Source organism: Macrobrachium rosenbergii, chromosome 41 (assembly GCF_040412425.1).
Source record: "Macrobrachium rosenbergii isolate ZJJX-2024 chromosome 41, ASM4041242v1, whole genome shotgun sequence".
NCBI lineage: Eukaryota > Metazoa > Arthropoda > Malacostraca > Decapoda > Palaemonidae > Macrobrachium > Macrobrachium rosenbergii.
The window spans coordinates 26,217,881-26,241,422 of record NC_089781.1 but is presented as its reverse complement, the minus strand read 5'-3'; the positions used below and the strand labels follow the sequence as shown (position 1 = coordinate 26,241,422).

Genomic DNA, 23,542 nt, shown 5'->3' with positions numbered 1-23,542 from the left:
GAGAGAGAGAGAGACTCTCACTAAGTTCCTTCAGATGTTGTATTCAAACTCGATCTTATCCTTTGGAATGATCATGGATTTCATTTTCCATAAACCCTTTTTACTTGTATTTTTCTAGGTTTTATTAAATAATAAAATACTAAGTAATTTATATGTATATATACAGTATATCTGTATATAATATCTGTTTCTCCCTCTCATCTCTAAGATCATCTTTGGAGTAACCCTTCAAGCCAGGGAGGTTTGCGAGTTGCCAATTTTTGTTTTTTCTTCTCCTTTAAGGGTCTTTCCATTCATCTTCACTTCGCCCGTTCGTCATTTAAAATTTCTTGTGATACATTTCCCAGCCTGAATTCATTTCCATCAGTCCTTTGCGCCAATCTTTCTGTTGAGCAATATTTTTTTATTAGTTTGTTTTTATCGAAGCTTTATATTAATCTTTCTTTCAGAGTAATTATCGTTCAGTTTTCTACTTTCTTTTCAGCATATTTTATTACCTCTTTCTTTTTAAACTTTCATTTTCTTTCTTTATATTATAGATGTTTTTTTTATTTGTAAATGATTTTTTCAGACATTTGAATACGCTTATAAGCTTTAACCTTTATTCTTAAAATCTGGTTCAACTATTTGATATGATGTTTCTTATTGTATATAAACTTTTCAGTTCATAGAAATTTTTAAAGTAAACTGTTAAGTTCATCGTCTTTTTTTTCTATATCCATAATTGCATAATGCTATACTTTTATTATGAAATGTTCTTACGCAAAGATACTTTGTTTCATGGCATTGATATACTTTTTTCTTATTTTTCATTCTGTATTGTCAATTTTTCTTTTTTTTTTGAGAACCTTCTGAAAAATTCCTTTACTTATTTTCTCCTTTATATTAACATAAGTGTTACTTTGATAAAAAAAAAAAAGTTGTATCATATATATTGTATATGAAGTGTTCTGCTTTAATTGACTTAAAGTTCATTATTCATTTTGCTTCCAGTGACTCATTCAACCTTATTCATTTCTCATGACTTTTTTTTTCTTATATTCATATCTTTCATAATATTTTCTCCAACCATCATATTTTCGTGCGTCTTTCAGCTTCTTACTCATTTTTGTCATTAAATCTTTATCAGGTCATTTTCACATCATCCGTAGGATTTTCTCTCCATCAAAGAAAATTAGAAATAATCAGTTAAAAAAAAAAGTCCTTAACTGAGTATAGTCTGATAAATAATCCAAGTTATAAACCTGTTTATCTTGAGAAGTGTATTTTGACAAAAAATGACAACTGTTGTCAATATCCAAAATAAGATGATTTAAATTTAAATTTTTGGTAATTCCAATATATATGAACATGACTGAATATCCTCTGAACATCTTTTCTGTCAAAATGTAAATGAATATGAATAATTTTTTTTAAACTTCTATTATTTTTAACATAAATTAGTACATAGGGACTTTATAGTCTCGTCTCATAGTATTTTATTATGTATATCCAATTCTAAGATATTTGCAGAAAATATATTAATAGTAATTATTTTACTTGGTACATTCCTTATCACAGATCGGAACTGAGTCTTCAAATCACCACAAATAATAGTAGGTAGCTAATGAGAGGCAGCGTTTTAACAAGTCATCATTTTATTTTTTGTAGTTATTTGATTTTATAAAAATACCCGTTCAAACTCATGACTTGAGCTTAATGTAACAGCTAAATATTATCACACTTTGGCCATAAGTATCACGATTTATACATATTAAACTATAGTACAGTATTTACAAATGATCCTCATTTTTTTTTTAATGAATATTTCTCCGACATAATCAGCAAAGAGCCATATATACGCTACGCAAGAAGCTACGTCCACACACATAATTATATTATATCATCAGCCCAAAACATTGTTGCAACAAAGGCCGTCAGTTGAAGGCACTAGAGCAGATGCTGTCTCGTTTAAAAAGTTTTTCGCGTTTTTATTTATGTTTTGACTAGACACAAACAATTAACACATGATCAGTTTTCTCCTTCCCCCGCCGCATAGGCTTTCACCAAGTCTCCGTTTGTTTTTAGCTTTTTTTTTATTTTTCTTTTAGCTTTGACGGTCAACTACAACACTATTACACCTATTGATTAATTAATAGTAATTGATCCATTCACGTTTTGGTCCTCACGACATTTTTTTTTTTAGACACATCCAACAGACATGACATACATACTGCTGCCAACAAGGACATAGATTTATATATATTTATATAGATAATTCTTTTAAATCTCACATATACCAAGATTAATCATTATATAATAATAATAATATAAATTACTTCTTTTTTTTCCCTTAATAATCTGACAGTTTATATGAAATAGGACGCCGTGACTGCTGGCTGATCGAAAGCCTGAATTGGGGGAGCCCCAGTCAGAGGCCGCCGCTGTTGACTGCTGTTACTGACTGGGAGGTACTGGTGGGGAGGGGAAGGTGACTGCTGTGACTGCTGCTGTTGCTGCTGCTGCTGCTGACGGAGGTGGTGATGGAGTGTGTGTACTGAAGGGAGCGTGGACGGGGGGAGTGCTGGCGTGGTTTCGTCAATGGAGGCATAAATGTGGGAATTTCTGGCGGCCCCGTAGTCGATGGACATGTAGGAATGACTGAGACTCGGGGCGAGACTAGACTGGGCCGTCTCTACACTGACGAAGGTTTTGTCGAGCTCCCCCGGATCGCTGCTTATGGACGGCTGTGTCTGGTGATAGTGAGGGTGATGGGGAGGCGGCTGCTGCTGCTGCGGCTGCTGGTGATAGTGAGTGACCGGGGTCTTGATGGCATTCGTGAGCACCATGTTGGGCACCAACTGCCCCTGTTTGAGGGTGTGGTTGGGGGACAAGACGGGCACGCTGTTTCTCATGATGTAGTTGGTCTCGGTGATGTAACACTGCTGCGAGATCTTGTTGGTGCCGCTGGGGAGGGAGGCGTGCAGCTTGCTCCAGAAGGACTTGTCCTCGTACTTCAGTCTGGTGGCGCCCTTGACGACGGAGGCGAGGTCGGAGTCCATCTCGCTCTCGTTCACGTCACCGCACACCACGACAATCACGCGGTTTTTGAAGTTTTTCAGCGCCTCCAGGTGGCCGGCTTTGAATGAAAATTTGCACCAGTCGTGGTCGACGAAATTTTTCGTTAAGACTAGAACGGTTTTATGACTCGATTCAATGGAATGGACGATAAAATCTCCCACGTATGTCCCGACGGTCTGGTAATCCCTGGAGGCAAGGCACAGCTTGTAGGAGGGGTCTCCGTTCTCGAGCTCGGCAGCGAAGACCTCGGTGACGAAGGGAGCGTCCATTTCACTGTAACTGATAAAAGCATCGTACACTATGTTCCTCTCGTCTTCCTTGGGAGGGGTCGGCTGCGACGGGAAACACTTCAGCCCACATTTCTTAGACACACTTTGTTGCAGGCGGACTCTGAACACAGCAAACACAACACCCACGACTAATACAACGAAAAATATGCCAAGAGTAATTAACACTGGTTGCAAGAAATCATTTTCTAGCTTTTCTTGCACAATGGATGTTGCAACAAAGTTTTCACACGAATATGAACTTTCAAGCACATAAGGACCGGGGTCCCCAGAGGAATTGGATACACAAAAGATAGATTTGGCATCGTGAACAACATCTGTTTCCCTAATAAGCCAGTTTTTAAAGTCGACCATATACCGGCACTCGCACGACCATGCATTGGCACCGAGTGCCACGTGTTTGAGGCCCGAGTTGAGCTTCAGGTGCCACACCGGGAAGTCAAAGATGAAGTTCCCGTCCAGCCTCAAAACTTCGAGAGCCTTCAGACCGGTAAAGGTGGCGTTATTGATGATTTTCAGCCGATTGTTCTGAAGATACAACTCACGTAGATGTTCCAGGTGTTCGAATTCGTACCCGTGCAATTCTGCCAACATGTTGTCGTGGAGATGAAGTTCTTTGAGGGAGGAAAGGCCGTGGAAAGTGCGGTTTTGGATCCTCTCCACCCTTGAACTGTTGATGTAAAGAGCCCTTAGATTTTTTCTGCCAATGAGGTGGTGGGCATCGAGGGTTGGCATCTCGTTTTTGTCCATGAAAACAACGGTGGCATCCATGGGTATGTCATCCGGAAGCTGGTGGTGGTTTCTGGCAGAACAGTCGACGATGTTAGTGGCCCACGTGTCATCATGGTAACAAGAGCATCCCTTCGGGCATGTCATCTGGCAGTCACAAGCGATGAAATCACAGCATTGGCAGAGGGCAAAGCAGTGGGAGGTGTAGGGGCACAGAAACTGCGATGGCTGAGTCTCCAAGAAAGGAATTCGGTTCTCCTCTGTACGGGGGTAGGGGAGAGTGCAAATCACCTTGTCTAAATCCATCACACGTGGATGCTGCCTCAGACCGCTGATCTGATGGACACGGTGCATCCATTCCATGTTGCAATCGCAGAAGATGGGATTGCCACCTACATAAAACTCGGGAAGGTCACGGTCTTCTGGGACACGTGGGAGATTGATAGAGTTCAAATCAACCTTACTGAGAAGATTATCATATAAGTCAACCATAGAGAGATTATTTTTGTTAGCAAAAGTTCCTGCACCAATGCGAGTGATTTTATTACTATTTACAAAAAGAAGTTCTACGCTGTCCGGCACAGACGGACCACCAAGACTTTCTAGTTGGTTATGACTTACATCGAGTGTTCTCAGTTCCAGTTTCCCTTCCAAGCTGAAGTAATTCCCGAGGTCCCTGATCTTGTTGTCGTGAAGGTCGAGGTACTGCAGTTGATTCGGGATGAGGGCGTAATCGAACCACGTGATGCGATTGTCAGACACATTAAGCCACAAGAGATTAGGCAACGAAGCAAACAAACCATTAATATCACTCATCTTATTTCCATCCATTCTCAACAACTGCAATCTCGTATTTGTATCGAACACACCGTGCGGCACTGACCCTAACTCGTTGCGAGACAAGTCTAAGACTTCTAAATATTCGAGACCACCCAAACACGATTTGCACAACCCTCGCAGACGATTATTCGACATATCCAGATGCCTCAGGCCGCTCAGGGGGGTGAGGTCATCCTTGGTCACACTCGTTATGACGTTATGGCTGATCTTTAAAGTACGCAGGTACTCTGCTGCACGAACGGCCTCGGGGATCGATTCCATGAAGTTGTACTCGAGCCGCAGGTCACGAAGATTCGTGCAGTTGTTGAAGGCATCGGGGGCGATGCGGGAGACGTTGTTGTGGGCAACGGAAAGGGAAGACAACACGTGTAAGCCCAATAAACTTCTCCCTTCCAAACCCATCAGTCTGTTGTAACTCAAGTCCAGCCGGTGCAGGTTGGCCAGGGGGGAGAATGTCATGTCGCCGATGACAGTCAGCTGGTTGTGGCTCAGATCCAGAACCTGGAGAGCCGACAAGTCACGAAACATGTCGAGGTTGACCTGCGAGAGGCGGTTACGACTCAGATTCAGGAAAACGAGTCTCACCAACCCTCGGAATGTCTCGGCCGTCACCCACTCGGAAGTGAGTTGGTTGTGGGACATGTCCAAAACAGTCAGACGGCTGAGGGCTGCAAACAGTCCCGGGGCTAAAACACTGATGGTGTTGTTATGCATGTAGAGTTCCGTCAGCCCTAAGGTCTCGTTAAACACTTCGGGGGGAAGGGCAACGAGACGGTTGCTGGAAATGTTGAGGACATTCAAAGAATTGAGAGCCAGGAACGCTCCATCTGCCAGCATGGAAATGTCATTATACTGAAGGTAGAGTTCACGAAGAGATTCCAGGCCGGCCAGTCCAGCCTCTGGAAGGACAACAAGGTCATTTCCAGAGAGGTCAAGGGTGACCAAATGTGCACCGCAACTGCCGGTAACCCCGATTTCCGACACGTCCTGAAGGCGATTCCAAGTGAGGTTCAGGTGTCGGAGACCGGGCAGTGGGCAGAAGACACGTTCGGGCAGATTCCAGATATTATTTTGACCCAGGTCTAAGCGTTCCAGATGGGGCATTCCAACCAAACTATCGGGACTGAGTTCGAGAGCCATGGCGCTCCAGTCGCTGTTATGCGTTCTCACTGTTAGCATTTTCATGGCATCGAGTCCGAGAAAAGTTCCAGCCGGGAGCCCAGTCAATTTACAATACTCGATCGTGATGGTATCGAGATTAAACAACCGCTGGAAAACACGAGGCTGGAGAGACGACTGGAAAAACAAGACATCACTGCACAGAATTTCCAGATCGGTTGTGTGTTCACTTTGCGAGATCGAGAAGTTGCTCGTGTCAAAGTCACTGCCAATGGTTCTCAAGTTACAAGAGAGAGTCACGTCTTTTTGGTTACTGTCACGATAATTCCAGTTACAGTTTTCGGGTGCATTGTAAATTAGAGTAACTGCTGTGGTTAAAACACTTGCCAACACACTAATTGCCACTGTCACCTTCATCGTGGTGGCCAAAGTCCCGACAACGAACGATCTCAAAACTGTCTTTCGCTTTTCTCTCTGTTACACCTCGATCATGTCAGCGAAGTTCGCGAGCGACTACGAGGAGAGAGCGTTGCATCTCTACTCTGACAGTGCGAGATATAAACTAACCTCAGCTTCCCAGCACCGCCCGTACTTGTAACTTGGCCCGCGACCCGTGCAGTTGCCACACTTCGCGACTTTTACTAACTTCCAGCCAAACTATGCCGCGTAAGTTCGTTTTCTTTGCTGTTCAAGTATCCCAAACTCGCTCAATTCTCCACAAATGAAATCGTTGATAGAAAGGATCACGCTGGAAATGATTTAATTAAAGGAATTTTTCGATTTTTTAAATCTATTAGTTACGTTGACTTCCACCAGGGCGGCGCAATGCGTCAAGATGACGAAGGGTCAAGAGGAGGGGCCAATTCGCTTAGCATAAAGGCCAGTCCTTTGCCAAGTTTTAAAATCAAGAAGTTATTCTCCCCCACTGCCTACAATCGTAGACTGTGTAGAGGTCGTCATAGACGTAAAAATTCTTTCGTAGTTATCTTCAAAGTTTTCACTGAAAATGAAATCTTGTTGGTTTCCTTAAGTATAACTGTTGTTATACGTCTTTATTTTATCATTTGTAAAAAAGTTACGTAAACCAAACCGAAGTCTTCGTTTTCCCTTTGGTATTTTCAAGAGTATGATAAAAGATTCACAAGCCCCTTCGACAAATATTGCATTATCAACGAGAATAAGATAGGAAAAAAGTAACTTGAACGAAAATTGGGCGGTGCCGAAGCATTTGTGGGTTGGTTGCATGTAACCCCCTGTTTATTTAAGCATAACTGCTTTATTTATGCCGTTTTTATTTTTGTAATTAACATTTTTTTGACGTCTGTTGATTTACAGTCTCTGTGACGTTTATAATCAGGTTTGAAGGCAGTCGTAAAACCCAGAATATATTCAATCAATATTTTCACATGGGAAACCCGCAGATGTGGGCGTAGCCGTTACCTGGCTCCTCCCCCCTAATAACTCCACCCTCTTCCTCGAAGGGTGGATCAGAGGGAGGATAGATTCTAGGAGTCCAGTTTTGGCCCGACTTCGGGTAAAGTTCGATCCGGACACCCAGACATTTTTGTCTCTCTGTAGACATTTTTTTGATCAGTGATTAAAGAGCTTGTTTTCATACCGGTGGGTAGTGTGTTTTTTTTTTTCATTTTTACCAAAGGATCCTTTGTCTTTTATTAGCTAGTATATATGTGTATATATATATATATATATATATATATATATATATATATATATATATATATATATATATATATATATACACATCTCCTAAAAAAGTGACCAGTAGATTCTATATATATATATAAATTCTCATGTTAATCGGGAGCACTGACATTAACAAAATTAGCATTGCCAGGTTAACGTGAATATCAGTGAAGAGTCTCTTAGCTTGACATTTCCAAAATAGCTTTACGTGAGTGAGCAGCTAATTGTTGATTTAAGAGGACATAATTTGACAAATGAAATAATATAAAAAAAAAACTAACCCGGCAACTTCGTTGTTAGAATAGATCGAGAGATGCAATAAAGAATTCCCAAACTTCTTCACTGCTCTTATTATTAATGGGATTAGTAATGAAATTTGAGCTGTCTTCAGGAAGCTCTCGGTAAATCTTTTAATATGCTGGGACGTGGTGGATCCTATTCTTGAGTAATAGTAAAGAGCACACACGCATTAAAATATATATATACATAAATATTCATATATATTATATATATACATATATATGTGTGTATATATATATCATATGTATATATGCATATATTTATTTATTTATTTATTTATATAATGTAGGAGACGTCTGTATTCTCTGCTTAAACAAAAATGCGACGGTGGGATCGAGGGTTTGGGCTGAACAGGGGAGGGAGAGAGGTTAGCGGGGGGAGGGGGGCGGTGGCCCCCTGCTGTTTCTTGGGAAATAGGGGTCGAGGCTTCCTCTCCCATTTTGAATAATGGAACAACTTAGGAATTCAGGGGGAGCATTGTCTAAATGCGGTGATTTGGAATCGTTCCACTGCTCCACTTGCTTGGAAAATGTCATTAAGAACGGCTCCTTGAAATTTTGATCTGCCCGTCCTTTATTCGGGAGGGGAGAACGGTGCCAGGATACGCGAGGGAGGGGAGGGCGAAGGGAAGGGGTTGTTGGGGGAGGGGTGGTGGTGGCAGTGGGGCGTGAAGAGGGGGTTAAGATGTATTTTCGTTATTACCAGATATTATTGATGCTCCCAGCTTCTCGTTTGGGGGAGATGAATTTTTCTGTTATCTTTATTTCAGTGAAAATTCGAATGATCACGCCTCTATAATAAAGCTGAAATGAAATCAGTTATTATTATTATTATTATTATTATTATTATTATTATTATTATTATTATTATTATTTTTAAAAAAATGGAATCCATAATGAAAAGAGCTGCGTGGGAGATATTTTTTACAATATACTTCTTACTTCTCTCGGAGATGAGAAATTTTCCCATTACGCATGATATGTATGTATATATATATATATATATATATATATATATATATATATATATATATATATATATATATATATATATATATATATATATATATATATATATTACAAAACCATCGCCTCACGATTAGAATTTATCACTAGGTTATAAAGCAATTTGTTTGTGCTCTTTCAAGATTATACCCCCAAAAATGTAACTTTTTGTTATATTAACAGGATTCTAGGACGAAGTCCCTTATTTTCTTATTTCTTGGTTATAACAAAAAATGTAAATTGAATTTTTTTATCTACAATACAGGCCTAATGTAAGTAAACCTCTCTCTCTCTCTCTCTCTCTCTCTCTCTCTCTCTCTCTCTCTCTCTCTCTCTCTCTCTCTCTCTCTCTCTCTCTCTCTCTCTCCTTTCATATACATTGTAAGATTTTCAGAGTATACTTATCGGTTTAGAGTAATATTTTGGTAATATTCTCGTATTAAAGTCATATTCTCCTGAGATAAAAGAGGTAACGCTTCTTCAGCCAATTCTCTTTCGTACTATACAGATATCTTTATTGATTCGTTTATATCTTTAATAATAAAATTTTATCCTTATGTTCTTTTAATTCTCTGCTTTATTTTATCTCTTTCGCTTTTAAGCATTCTTCTCTTTGAAAGCTTGTTCGTGATGGTAATGGACTTTTATTTCGTTTTCCGTATAGACGCTTGTTCGTATTTAATAATAATAATAATAATAATAATAATAATAATAATAATAATAATAATAATAATAATAATAATTAATCAGAAATCCGTGGAATCCTTGGTCTGGATTCTGATTCTTCTACTTCAGGTTGTGGTATCGACGGTACCGCAACCTGAAATAATAATAATAATAATAATAATAATAATAATAATAATAATAATAATAATGATAATAATAATAACTCTCTAATCTGCGCTGTTCTTCCTGGTTATAAGTGAACAAATAACAATTCTGTGACTATGATTATTGATAAATCAATCTGTCGAATACTCAGCCTTGTTAGCTAAATACAAAGCTTATTCTCAGTGGTTGAAAATCCAAGCATCTGATGTTTACAGAAGAGTGAAAAATTCTGTGCCTGAACCTGAATCATCCAAGTACCAGTGAAATCGTCTTGGTTCCGTGAGAAACGACTCGCCTTGTAGGAGAACCTAACTTGTTTGTGAGCAGTTTTCGTCATCAAATCGATGAACCATGTCTTCGTGTTATCATAGAAATTCATTTGCCATAGGGAACATAGAATGGAATTTTCCCAGCGTCAAATATGGAGGCTAATTACATATTTACTGTTTCAAAATGGAAAATTCCCAGCATCAAATATAGAGGCTGATTTACATGTTTGCTGTCTCAAAATGGAAAAAATTGTTAGTATTGAACAAGTATAAAAAGAATAACTATTTATTTTAAACAGTCCGGTGGTATGGTATGCCAAATCAATGACCTATTTAGGCTACAGTCAGACCAAATCAGTATAAGTTGCTATGGAGCCAGATGAGTAGATGGCCTTAAGGATGGTTCTCATGTGGAATGAAATCAAATAAGCGCTTGATTTTTCAACAATTCTTAAAAAAAAAAAAATATTAAGCGGGGAAAGGCGAAGTCCATTGCTGTGGAAAACAAATTGGCGTGCAAGAATGACATGAGAGCGGTGGCTGTTGTGTTATATATACATTATATGAAAAAAAGTGAGTGACATTCAGTATTTCTGTTATTTTAATGCAGAAGTCATTCATTCGCTTTTACCGCATGATATTGGTGTTCTATTGAATTTAATTTAACGCTATATTTATATGGTCCTAATATGAAATAAGAGCTTCTTCTTCTTCTTCTTCTTCTTCTTCTTCTTCTTCTTCTTCTTCTTCTTCTTCTTCTTCTTCTTCTTCTTCTTCTTCTTCTTCTTCTTCTTCTTATTATTATTATTATTATTATTATTATTATTATTATTATTATTATTATTATTATTATTATTATTATTATTATTATTATTATTTTAAATTCTATTTTATTCATTTTATCCTTATTAAAATGTTTATTGGATTACCTCTGCATCCCGTGTGCCACAGTTGAACATGTTTTTCCAACTTTATTTATTATTATTATTATTATTATTATTATTATTATTATTATTATTATTATTATTATTATTATTACTACTGAAAATTAAGGATGGCTGTATTATGCGAATTTATCCTATACAGGATCTTTTTCTATTTTCTTTATAAGATAAATTCGCATACGGTAGTACGGCCATCCTTTTCAATAAGACCTGTTTAAGAGAGGGTCTATTTCCTTCATATTATTATTATTATTATTATTATTATTATTATTATTATTATTATTATTATTATTATTATTATTATTATTATTATTATATGAAACTATTGACGCTTTTCCAAAGAAATCAGCCACAGTATAGGCTTTTGTGCTCTATGGAGATTGTATTGACAATAATAAATCAGTAAATGCATCGGAATTTGTAATTATCATAATTATCATTATAACAAAAGAAATAATCTGAAATTGCGTGAAATAGTAATAGTAGTAGTAGTAATAATAGTAGTAATAGTGTTAGCTCAGATGGCAAAAAATTAAATCATTTATTTCATAAGGGATTGGGAAAGTCGCATTTTATTTTGGAAATCCCTCTTTAACCTTCTAAATTATGATAATAAAAATAATAAAAATATTTTATTTTTATTTTAGGACGATGTAAGAAATCTCTCTCTCTCTCTCTCTCTCTCTCTCTCTCTCTCTCTCTCTCTCTCTCTCTCTCTCTCTCTCTCTCAAATACGACTCGTTTATTTTTTTATGATTTCTCTCTTCCATCGTCTTCATTTCCTTTGTTTTCTTATTTAGTTTCTCTTCTTAAAGTTTTTTTAACTTTATTTTCTCTTTACGCCACTTCGTTCTCTCTCTCTCTCTCTCTCTCTCTCTCTCTCTCTCTCTCTCTCTCTCTCTCTCTGAAAGAAATCTCCCACAAAAATATAATTTTTTAAATGAATCTCCAGCACAATCCATTTGCCAATATTTGGGACTGAACTTACATAACAAACCATTTGTTCAATCGCAGTAAAATTGTATTCCGATTCCTTTTCTTTTTCGTTTTTTGTATTCCATTTAAAATGTGTATCATAGGGATGGCCCTGAGGAGAGGACCTCGAAAAACGTATGTGATACTTATGTTTATAAATATTTATTATTTATTATATTTATTGTTTCGTTCTAGATACTCGAAAAACGTATGTGATACTTATATTTATATATATTTATTATTTATTATATTTATTGTTCTGTTGTAGAAACTTTTCATGTGTATTCAGAAGTGACTTCGGATTCTTGAATGATCGGTTGGCAGAGAATGAGTATGGTTTAAGTGTTCATACAGTGTATTGTATTACGTCACCTTACGCATACGTTTGTATATATGTGTGTATGTGTATGTCGATACGTAGGTATGCTTATATGCAACCTAAACCAAGGGGGGGGGGAGAAAGAAAACTCGTTTCATTAAAGTCCTTTTTTATTATATAAACTCCAAAGTTTCTTTTATCTATTTGTAAATGTTTCAATAGAGTTGTCCTCAGACGGTTCGGGTTATTTTTGCTCCTCATGAATTCCGTCACGTATTCATGAATATATGATTATTGGTACATTTTGCTCATTAACTGTGACGTCATGTGTTAGAAAAAAAATGCCAGTCTTCTGATTGCCGCTTACTAGGGTGTTGCCGGCAATCAGCGTTAATGAAAATTGAGAGTTCTAATTATTATTGTTCTCATTAGCGTTACTGAAAATGTTAAGAGAGTAAAGGCCAAACGTGAAACGAGAAATACAATTAAGAAAAATGCGCCGAAGTGTCCTCGGCGCAATCGAGTTTTCTATACAGCCGCTACAGTGTATAATCAAGGCCACCGGAAATAGCTCTGTCTTTCGGTGGTCTCCGGTTAATGCATATGAGCCGCGGCCCATGAAAATTTCATCCACGGCCCGATGGTGGCATGTCCTATATCTTTGCCAGAAGCACGATTCTGCTAACTTTAACCTTCAATAAAAAAAAAAAAAATACTGAGGCTAGAGGGCTGCAATTTGGTATGTTTGATGACTGGATGGTAGACGATTAACATACCAATTTGCAGCCCTCTAGCCTCAATGGTTTTTAAGATCTGAGGGCGGACAGAAAAAAGTGCGGACGGACAGACAAAGCCGGCACAATAGCTTTCTTTTACAGAGAACTAAAAAGTCTGAGCTTGTATAACATTGTATTGTCAGTATTTTCCTTAAAATCGCTTCGTTTTCGTTCGAATAGTGATGGTATTTTTTCCTTAGGAGAAACAGACTCTGAATATCGTGAGTATATCAGCCAACAGGTATTTGACAATTTCTGTTCAAAAATCATTTAACTATAATACAGTCATTTCCAAGACGTACAACCAGTAGCATTGTGACTCTCTAGTGAAATTCCAACCATTTAACTTGAGAAATGAGATATGAAAAACGTTATATATATATATATATATATATATATATATATATATATATATATATATATATATATATATATATATATATATCTGTGTGTGTTGTGTTGTATATAAAATCTATAGGTCTCTCTCTCTCTCTCCTCTCTCTCTCTCTCTCTCTCTCTCTCTCTCTCTCTCTCTCTCTCTCTCTCTCTCTCTCTTTCTAGATAATATATATATATATATATCCATGAATCAACGTCAGATTGTACTCTTGCCGCGCTAAATTGAAGTATCCACAGTACGAATCTCTGTATTCATATGCATGTATACTCGCAAGAATACATTCGAAAACGTAAGAAAGCGGCGCCTGTGTCTGTGTGTATATCTGCGCATACGTCATATGGTAATTTTTGTCGGCAATATCGAATTATTAAAATCCTTTCCTCTCCATAAATCCGAAGACCAGAATTTCTCTCTCAACTGAGCCATGAATTAGTGTTGGAGTAAAACCGATATCGCATTTTTAGCGGAACATTTTCATTGGCCGCGTTCTATATGGGACAAGCATAAATTCCGCCGGTCTGAAGGGACATTAATGTGAAGAAAATTCACTACAGGGCATAGAGACAGGCACCCGCGGTGGTGATAGAGGGTGGCTTGCCAATATTCGGCCGGCGTTAAAGTTTCTCAGAGCAATTTTTGGAAACCTTTGACGGAAATACAGCAGTCGTTAGTGATCAGTTGTTGCTGTTGCCTTATTATTGCCGTTGGAATTGATATTGCCTTTTTATTGCTATTGGTATTCCTTTGTTGCCACTGGTATTTTCCATTGGTATTGCTATTGCCTTAGTATTGCCATTTGTATTGCTATTGCCTTATTATTGCCATAGGTATTGCTATTGCCTTTTTGTTGCCATTGATATTGCTGTGGCCTTGTTATTGCCATTGGTATTGAATTGCCTTTTTATTGCCACTTGTGTTGCTATTGCATTATTATTGCCACTGGTATTGCTATTGCCTCTTTATTGCTATTGGTATTGCTGCCGCCTTATTGTTATTGCCATTGGTATTGCTATTGCCTTTTTATTGCCATTGGTATTGCTATTGCCTCTTTATTGCTATTGGTATTGCTGCCGCCTTATTGTTATTGCCATTGGTATTGCTATTGCCTTTTTATTGCCATTGGTATTGCTATTGCCTTTCCATTACTATTGCCTTTTTTATTTTCATTAATATTGCTATTGCCTTTTTATTGTCACTGGTATTGCTATTGCATTATTATTGCCATTGGTATTGCTATTGCCTTATTATTGTCATTTGTATTGCTGTTGCCTTATCATTACCATTGTTATTGCTATTGCCTTATTATTGTAATTTGTATTTCTATTGCCTTATTATTGCCATTGGTATTGCTCTTGCCTTATTATTGTCATTGGTATTGCTATAGCCTTTTCATTGCCGTTGGTATTGCTACTACCTTATTATTGTCAATGGTATTGCTGTTGCTTTATCATTGCCATTGGTATTACTATTGCTTTATCATTGCCATTGGTATTGCTGTTGCTGTATCATTGCCACTGACGTTGCTGTTGCCGTATTATTGCCACTGATGTTGCTGTTGGCTTATTATTGTCATTGATATTGCTATTGCCCTATTGTTGCTATTTTCTTTCCTACTGTATTCATCAATGTTTTTCAGATATGCCGCTGTTATTGATTTTTCTTTATTTGCCCGGTTTATTTGCCACAACTGGTAATTATATCTTTGTTACCATTATTATGATTCATAATAATATTTTCTATCGATTACGATACGACAGTAATTTTTAGAAGGAAAAAGTTTCCGAAGTCTTTATCGTTTATTGGATCGCCGGCAGGTACTTATTTCCTTGTGTGCTAATTAATTGTCGTTATTAGTTTGCCATTTGCTTCTTATTTTAATTCTTATTCTATTCTCATTACTTATTTCTTCGTCCGTTCCCACGCGGTATTCTGCTTTATGGTCGCTTGCCTAATCAATTAGTGGCGTTTTCACCGTGTCCAATTTGATTGCGTGCTCTTTTTGAATAATAATAATAATAATAATAATAATAATAATAATAATAATAATAATAATAATAAATGTAAATGAAATGATGTTGGTTTCTTCAATATTATTTTCCTAAATTTATTCCCCATTCCGTCCTATTATATTCGGCATTTTTTTTTCCTGAATTCATTCCGCATTTCTTCTTTTCCTGGGCCGAGTGCTTTGCGAGCATTTACTCATCGCCAGGAATAATAATAATAATAATAATAATAATAATAATAATAATAATAATAATAATAATAATAATAGTAAATGTGATTATAATGAGATTGATTTTTTAAGCATTATTTTCTTTATTTTTTTCCAATTCATGTCTGGTTTATCCAGCATTATTTTCCTTAATTTGTTTCCCATTTCTTCTTTCTCCTTGGCCGAGTTCGTTATTTACGCCTAGTGCCAGGAATAATAATAATAATAATAATAATAATAATAATAATAATAAATGTGATTATAATGAGCTCGGTCTATTCTGCATTATTTTCCTAATTTTATTTCCCATTCCGTCCAGGTTTACTTAGCATTATTTCCCTCAATTCATTTCCATTCCGTCCAGGTTTCTTCATTACTTTCCCTAATTTTATTTCCCATTTCGTCCTTTGTTCATTCAGCATTATTTTCCTAATTTTATTTACCATTCCGTCCAGGTTTATTTAGCATTATTTCCCTCAATTTATTTCCATTCCGTCCAGGTTTCTTCATTACATTCCCCAATTTTATTTCCCATTCCGTCCATCCGTTGTTCATTCAGCATTATTTTCCTTAATTTTATTTCCCATTCCGCCCTGGTTTATCCAGCATTATTTCCCTCAATTTATTTCCCAGCATTATTTTCCCTAATTTTATCTCCCATTCCGTCCTGGTTTATCCAGCATTATTTTCCCAAATTTTATTTCCCATTCCGTTCTGGCTCATTCAGCATTATTTTCCTTAACTTTATTTCCCATTCCGTCCAGGTTCGTCCAGCATTATTTCCCTCAATTTATTTCCCATTCCGTCCAGGTTCATTCAGCATTATTTTCCTTAATTTTATTTCCCATTCCGTCCTGGTTCATTCAGCATTATTTACCCTAATTTTATTTCCCATTCTGTCCTGGTTCATTCAGCATTATTTACCCTAATTTTATCTCCCATTCCGTCCTGGTTTATTGAGCATTAGTTTCCCTAATTTTATTTCCCATTCCGTCCTGGTTTATTCAGCATTATTTACCCTAATTTTATCTCCCATTTCGCCCTGGTTTATCCAGCATTATTTTCCCTAATTTTATTTCCCATTCCGTCCTGGTTCGTGCAGCATTCTTTCCCTCAATTAATTTCCATTCCGTCCAGGTTCCTTCATTATTTTCCCTAATTTTATCTCCCATTCCGTTCTGGTTTATCGAGCATTATTTTCCCTAATAATGTATTCGCCATTTCTTCTTTCTCCTGCTTCATTTACTGTAGGAGTGCTTGCCAGGAAGAATGACAAAGAGGGTGTCGCGAAGGAGGCAAGCTTAAATCTCGCCTTATGGAGCGGAAGACTATCCTCATGACAAATTGGTTATTTGTACGTTGTTGTGATATCCTGAATCGCAGGACGGAGAGAGTCCTTTGTGCCGGTGTAGGATTATGGCGAAGGATTCGAGACTGATTGATGGAACAGTCGGGAAAAGAGAGAGAGAGAAAGAGAGAAAGAGAGAGAGAGAGAGAGAGAGAGAGAGAGAAAAGGAAGAAGTATGTTGTGGGTGGACTGTATGTTCGAAGCCGCATGTTGTCTCCACCCTCCCGGAGTTTCGGTGTTCCACCCATCACCCCTCCCCCTCCCCTCCCCTCCCTCCCTCCCTCCTATTCTTTCTCACCCCCTCTCCCACGAAGGTTTCTATAACATATGCAGTCTCTCTCTCTCTCTCTCTTTCTCCATCACCTCTACCCCTCCCCCTCCCTGTCTCCTCATCCCCCCACTATTCCATTCCCCCAAACCCACCAGCTCACACTTTCCTGTCGTCTAGCCGCCATTTTCCCGGCGAAGTATAAGCCAAGTCAGCAATGCTTTTGTGTTTACGTCAAAGCTTCCAGCCCTTTCTGCTACCGGTGTAACAACGAGTATAAGGGCCGATATGAGGCGCCTTCGAGATGCTTTCCGTGCGTGTGCGTCTCTCTCTCTCTCTCTCTCTCTCTCTCTCTCTCTCTCTCTCTCTCTCTCAGCATTAGCTTTATTTTCAACATTAGCCTCAACCAAGTCAAATTCTCTCTCTCTCTCTCTCTCTCTCAGCATTAGCTTTATTTTCAACATTAGCCTCAACCAAGTCAAATTCTCTCTCTCTCTCTCTCTCTCTCTCTCTCTCTCTCTCTCTCTCTCTCTCTCTCTCTCATCGTTTCTTCTTCTCATCAACATCATCACCATCACGGCCTTATTTTCAACAATGTCCTCAACCAAGTCCAATTCTCTCTCTCTCTCTCTCTCTCTCTCTCTCTCTCTCTCTCTCTCTCTCTCTCTCTCACACACACACACACACACACACACACATGGCCCCATTTTCACCATTATCCCCAACCAAGTCAAATTCTCTCTCTCTCTCTCTCTCTTTCTCTCTCTCTCTCTCTCTCTCTCTCTCTCTCTCTCTCTCTCTCTCTCTCTCTCTCTTCTTCTTCTTCTTCTTCTTCTCGTCACCATCATCAGCATCACTATCTTCAATCACCGCATCCCTCCCTTCCTTCCACCTACCCCACTGTACCCACCCCTAACCCCCTTACCCACCAAGTAGGCGGCAAAACGTGACACGGCCCCAACTCAGAATGTACGTGCGGCCCTACGTACAAATCATACAACATCAACATATGCGCATATGTTGTTCCACCATGGTGTCCAGTACGTGCACACATAAGCCCTCGCCTCTCCGACCAGGACGGTGATGAGAAGGGAATGAGAGGTGGGGGGGGGGTTAAGTATGAAGGAGGAGGGGGAGGGAGTGGGGGTGGGTATTTAGAGGCACTGCAGCAGTCAACTTTTAACGAGTCATTGAATTGAATTAAGCGAAATTGCCGCGGAATGACGATGATGATGATGATGTTATGTAAATGGCCCTCTCTCTCTCTCTCTCTCTCTCTCTCTCTCTCTCTCTCTCTCTCTCTCTCTCTCTCTCTCTCTCTGCTTATTTTCTTCTTCCCAGCGTAAGAGGATTTAATTGTCCTGATTTACACACGCGCACACACACACACACACACACACACACACACATAAGAAGGCTTAACAACTATACCCAGAATGAAATGCCCGTATTTTACAAAAAGACTAAAAAAAGAAACAATAATTACGAATAAATGTGCATCAATAAATACAAAAAGACAAAAAAAAAGAAAAAGAAAAAGTAAAGTAATTACGAATAAATGTGGATCAATAAATACAAAAAGACAAAAAAAAAAGAAAAAGAAAAATAAAGTAATTACGAATAAATGTGCGTCAATAAAGTTAAACAGATTAAAATACAGATAAATATATACCTTTTAATTGCATATAGCTTTGGAGGAAATAAGGATTTAACGCAATGGCACGTATGGGGCTCTTTGAAGTAAAATTACAGCCGCCTTTGAAGTAGGGAGCATTTGCCGTGATTATATAATTATGTGATACCCTATTTTCTGTTGGCGATGCCACGTCGTGGAAATTTTCTCTTTTATGGGGTGGGGTTGGGGTTAGGGAGGAAGACGGGAGCCCCCCGGAAGAGGTTAGGTTATACTGTGTTTATTCTGTAAGACATGCTAAGCATTGGTAAAGTCAAATGATTATATATATATATATATATATATATATATATATATATATATATATATATATATATATATATATATATATATATATATATATATATATATATATAACATGATATTGTCCAGTTGTACTGCCCATAATATACCTTCATTATTAATAGTATTTTTTGATATTTTTTTATTCTGTGAAAAACAACGCATCAGTCCTTTTCTACATGAATTCATAGAAACCTCATGAAACTGTTTTGCTCTCAATTAAGTTTGTCATGTGAGTTACTAAAACCATGAAATATTGTTCTAAATATACTTTTGAATAGTTTAGCTTGCGATGACATTTTAAATGGTCTTTATATTTTTTTTCTTTGTAAAGTATTACCAAACTCATTCTTATTATTGGTATCTGTGATCAAAACGGGAAGCCAGTCAACGCAAAAGAAACGATTTTAAAGATCGTTATTGTTAAAATTATCTTATTATTCCAAGAATACTTTTTTTCTGTCCACCCTCAGATCTTAAAAACTGCTGAGGCTAGAGGACTGCAAATTGGAGTGTTGATCATCCATCCTCCAATCGTCAAACGTACCAAATTGTAGCCCTCTAGCCTCGTTAGATTTTATTTTATTTAAGGTTGAAGGTAGCCATAATCGTGCTTCTGGCAACGCAACAACGCAGGCCACCACGGCCGGTTGTGAGTTTTATGGGCCGCGGCTCATACAGCATTATACCGAGACCACCGGAAGATAGATCTGTTTTCGGTGGCCTTGATTATACGCTGTAGCGGCTGTACAGAAAACTCGATTGCGCCGAAGATTTTCGGCTCATTTTTTGTTTGTTTTGTGTTAAAAATGATTTTTGTTTAAGCGTTAATACATTTTCAATCATACATTTATTTGCGTGCATTTTTTTTTCTCGATTCCCCGTTTTCCGTCATTTCTTTATCGGTTAATAGGCCTACATGGGGATTTTATAAAGATCTTTTGATTTTTAATCTCGCGGGATTTTTGTTGTACTTGTATATGAAAACAAATCCAAGCTTCAGAGAAAGTAAATTCAGTGGCCTTTAAATGCCTTTTAGAATAATAGTATTCATACGAAGGATGATTTTCTATTTTACACTCTAATCAGATATATATATATATATATATATATATATATATATATATATATATATATATATATATATATATATATATATATATATATATATATATGTGTGTGTGTGTGTGTGTGTGTGTGTGTGTGCTATCACGGATATTGAAAAGACAAAACTTCGCAAATCACTAACCACAGAAAAAGAAAAAGCTTAGTTGCCAGCATAAACAAGAGTTGCGCGAAATATAACGGTGGCCTAAAATCACCTTCAAAAGGGAAGAAATGAGTTCCCGTAAGGAATCTTCTTCTTCAAGTTATTTTTAATTGAGACCTTGAGGCTTAGGGTGCTTTATGACAAGAGTGGTGCTCTCTCTCTCTCTCTCTCTCTCTCTCTCTCTCTCTCTCTCTCTCTCTCTCTCTCTCTCTCTCATACAAACACATGCGAACACTTTCAAAGTATTGCTCTCTTACATACTGCTAATTCCGCAAAATATCGCAGATTTCTCTCTCTCTCTCTCTCTCTCTCTCTCTCTCTCTCTCTCACAACACACACACACTTTATTAAGCTTCCCCCTCTCTCTCTCTCTCTCTCTCTCTCTCTCTCTCTCTCTCTCTCTCTCTCTCTCTCTCTCTCTCTCTCTCGCACACTTTATAATGCTAGCTCTCTCTCACACAAACATACTTTATAAAATTCTCTCTCTCTCTCTCTCTCTCTCTCTCTCTCTCTCTCTCTCTCTCTCTCTCTCTCTCACACACACACACGCACACTTTATAATGATAGCTCTCTCTCACACGAACACACTTTATAAAGCTCTCTCTCTCTCTCTCTCTCTCTCTCTCTCTCTCTCTCTCTCTCTCTCTCTCTCTCTCTCTCTCTCTCTTCCACACCCCAACACAGACACTGTTTTGGCGAGCTTCAATTTGCGTTCAGACTTTGTTTCTCATTTACATACATTTGTATTCGGAAGAAGTGGCACTCACTGCGCCCGATGAAGACACTCGGAAGAAGAAGACGAAGGAGGAGGAGAAGAAGAAGAAGAAGAAAACGAAGTGTTTTTTCTTCAGTTCAATAAGGGATGTCAAAAACTGAATTGAAAGTTATCTTTAAAAAATCAACACTTCGGCAAAGCCACTCGGAAGAAGAAGAAGAAGAGGAAGAAGAAGAGGAAGAAGAAGAAGAAGAAGAAGAAGAAGGGGAAAAGGAAGAAGGAGAATAAGAAAAAGAAGGATAAGTATTTTTTTTTCAGTGCAATGATGGATGTCAAAAATAGAATTAAGAATTATTTTTAAAAAATTAACGCTTCGGTAGGAAAGATGGGGGTTAAAAATAAATGCAATAAAAGGAGTAAATGATAAGAAAAAAAAAATATGTAAAGTCGTTATTCAGACGAAAAGACAAAGCATGTTAAAATTGCTTACGTGAAAAGAAAGAGAAAATGCAGTAACGTGTTAATGAGCACAAAGATATAAGTATTAATTAATTGTTTGAGGAAACAGGAGAAAAATAGAAAATTTTTAAATATAACGTTTCGAGGAGAAGGAAAGTATCATGAATTTTGTAAATGCGCCGAAGTTTCTTCGGCTTAACCGAGTTTTCTGTACAGCCGCTACAGCGTATAATCAGGGCCACCGAAAATAGACCTATCTTTTGGTGGTCTCGATATAATGCCGTATGAGCCGCGGGCGATGAAACTCTAGCCACCGCCCGGTGGTGGCCTATCGTATATCGTTGCCAGAAGCACGGTTACGGCTGACTTTAACCTTAAATAAAATAAAAACTGCTGAGGCTAGATGGCTGTAATTTGGTTTGTTTGATGATTGGAGGGTGGATGATCAACATACTAATTAGCAGCCCTCTAGCCTCGGTAGTTTTTAAGATATGAGGGCGGACAGAAAAAAAGTACGGACGGACAGACACTGCCTTCACAATAGTTTTCTATTGCAGAAAACTAAAAATTATACTAAAGGGACAAGAAAGTATGTAATGAAAATGTTCCAAGAGGAGGAAGGGACCTATAATCGAGGAAATAACAATAAACAAATTCATAAGATTTTGAGAGGATGATGGAAAAAAAAAACTGAAAACTGAAACGATATATCAGAGAAAATTACAATTAGCCATTTGAAGGAAGAGAAGTATTGAAAATGAAAAAGGATTCTAATAAATGTCTTAAAATGTCAACGCGAAAAAATTAAAATAAACATTTGAGATGAAAGTGAAAAGCTAATGAGATAATTAAACTAAAGTAGGAAAGTTTATTAGGATACTTTCTAATGGAAAAGTTAAAGGTTGACTCCGTGTACACGAAAGTTTGGAAATCAGTTAACTTGAAGATTATCGTCGCATGCTTATTTCTGATTTAAAGTTCTGTCTTGTATTTAAAGCTGATTTTAATTTATTTATTTATAACATCATCATAATAATAATAATAATATTATTAATATTATTATTGTTATTATTATTATTTATAATAATAATAATAATAATAATAATAATAATTATTATTATTATTATTATTATTATAGTTCTTGTTTTTGTTTTTGTTGTTGTTAAATTGTAGAAAAGATTGCACAGATTGGGGTCTCTCAACCTAATAATAATAATAATAATAATAATAATAATAATAATAATAATAAGGGCTTAAAGATACCTATTTCTTTTCAAGGACAGTAAATGACTGTATAGTTACACTTTCAGTATACAGCCGTACATACTTGCGTGTACTCATACGCACACGCGCACACGCACACATACTCCTAAGCTTTGAATTATTTACCTGGTTGTCAGTCGACTGCCATGAGTTGCAGCACCCGGAGCTGAGAGAGAGAGAGAGAGAGAGAGAGAGAGAGAGAGAGAGAGAGAGAGAGAATGTGTCTTATATAACTGCAAACTGGAGAATCTCGATGAGGTAATACTTACCGCAACATGTGAGATAATTCACAAGATTGTCGTCTTATCGGATTCTCTCTCTCTCTCTCTCTCTCTCTCTCTCTCGTAAGATCCAGATTCTCTCTCTCTCTCTCCCTCTGGTAAAACCAGATTCTCTCTCTCTCTCTCTCTCTCTCTCTCTCTCTCTCTCTCTCTCTCTCTCTCTCTCTCTCTCTCGTAAAACCAGATTCCTT

At 37.5% G+C, this 23,542-nt stretch overlaps 1 protein-coding gene and 1 long non-coding RNA gene across 2 annotated transcripts in view; one reads left to right on the top strand and one right to left on the bottom strand.

Annotated features, from left to right (window-relative positions):
• Positions 1–23,542, top strand: part of LOC136826453 (uncharacterized) — an 827,604-nt gene that overhangs the window by 382,322 nt on the left and 421,740 nt on the right. The window lies entirely within an intron of this gene.
• Positions 1,620–6,606, bottom strand: LOC136826767 (toll-like receptor Tollo). The gene has a single exon (XM_067084188.1). The coding sequence runs from the start codon at positions 6,450–6,452 to the stop codon at positions 2,349–2,351; it is 4,104 nt and encodes a 1,367-aa protein (XP_066940289.1). The 5' UTR covers positions 6,453–6,606; the 3' UTR covers positions 1,620–2,348.

Excerpts from the sequence above, each read along its gene's own strand:
- LOC136826767 (XM_067084188.1), bottom strand. The coding sequence starts at position 6,452 with ATGAAGGTGACAGTGGCAATTAGTGTGTTGGCAAGTGTTTTAACCACA.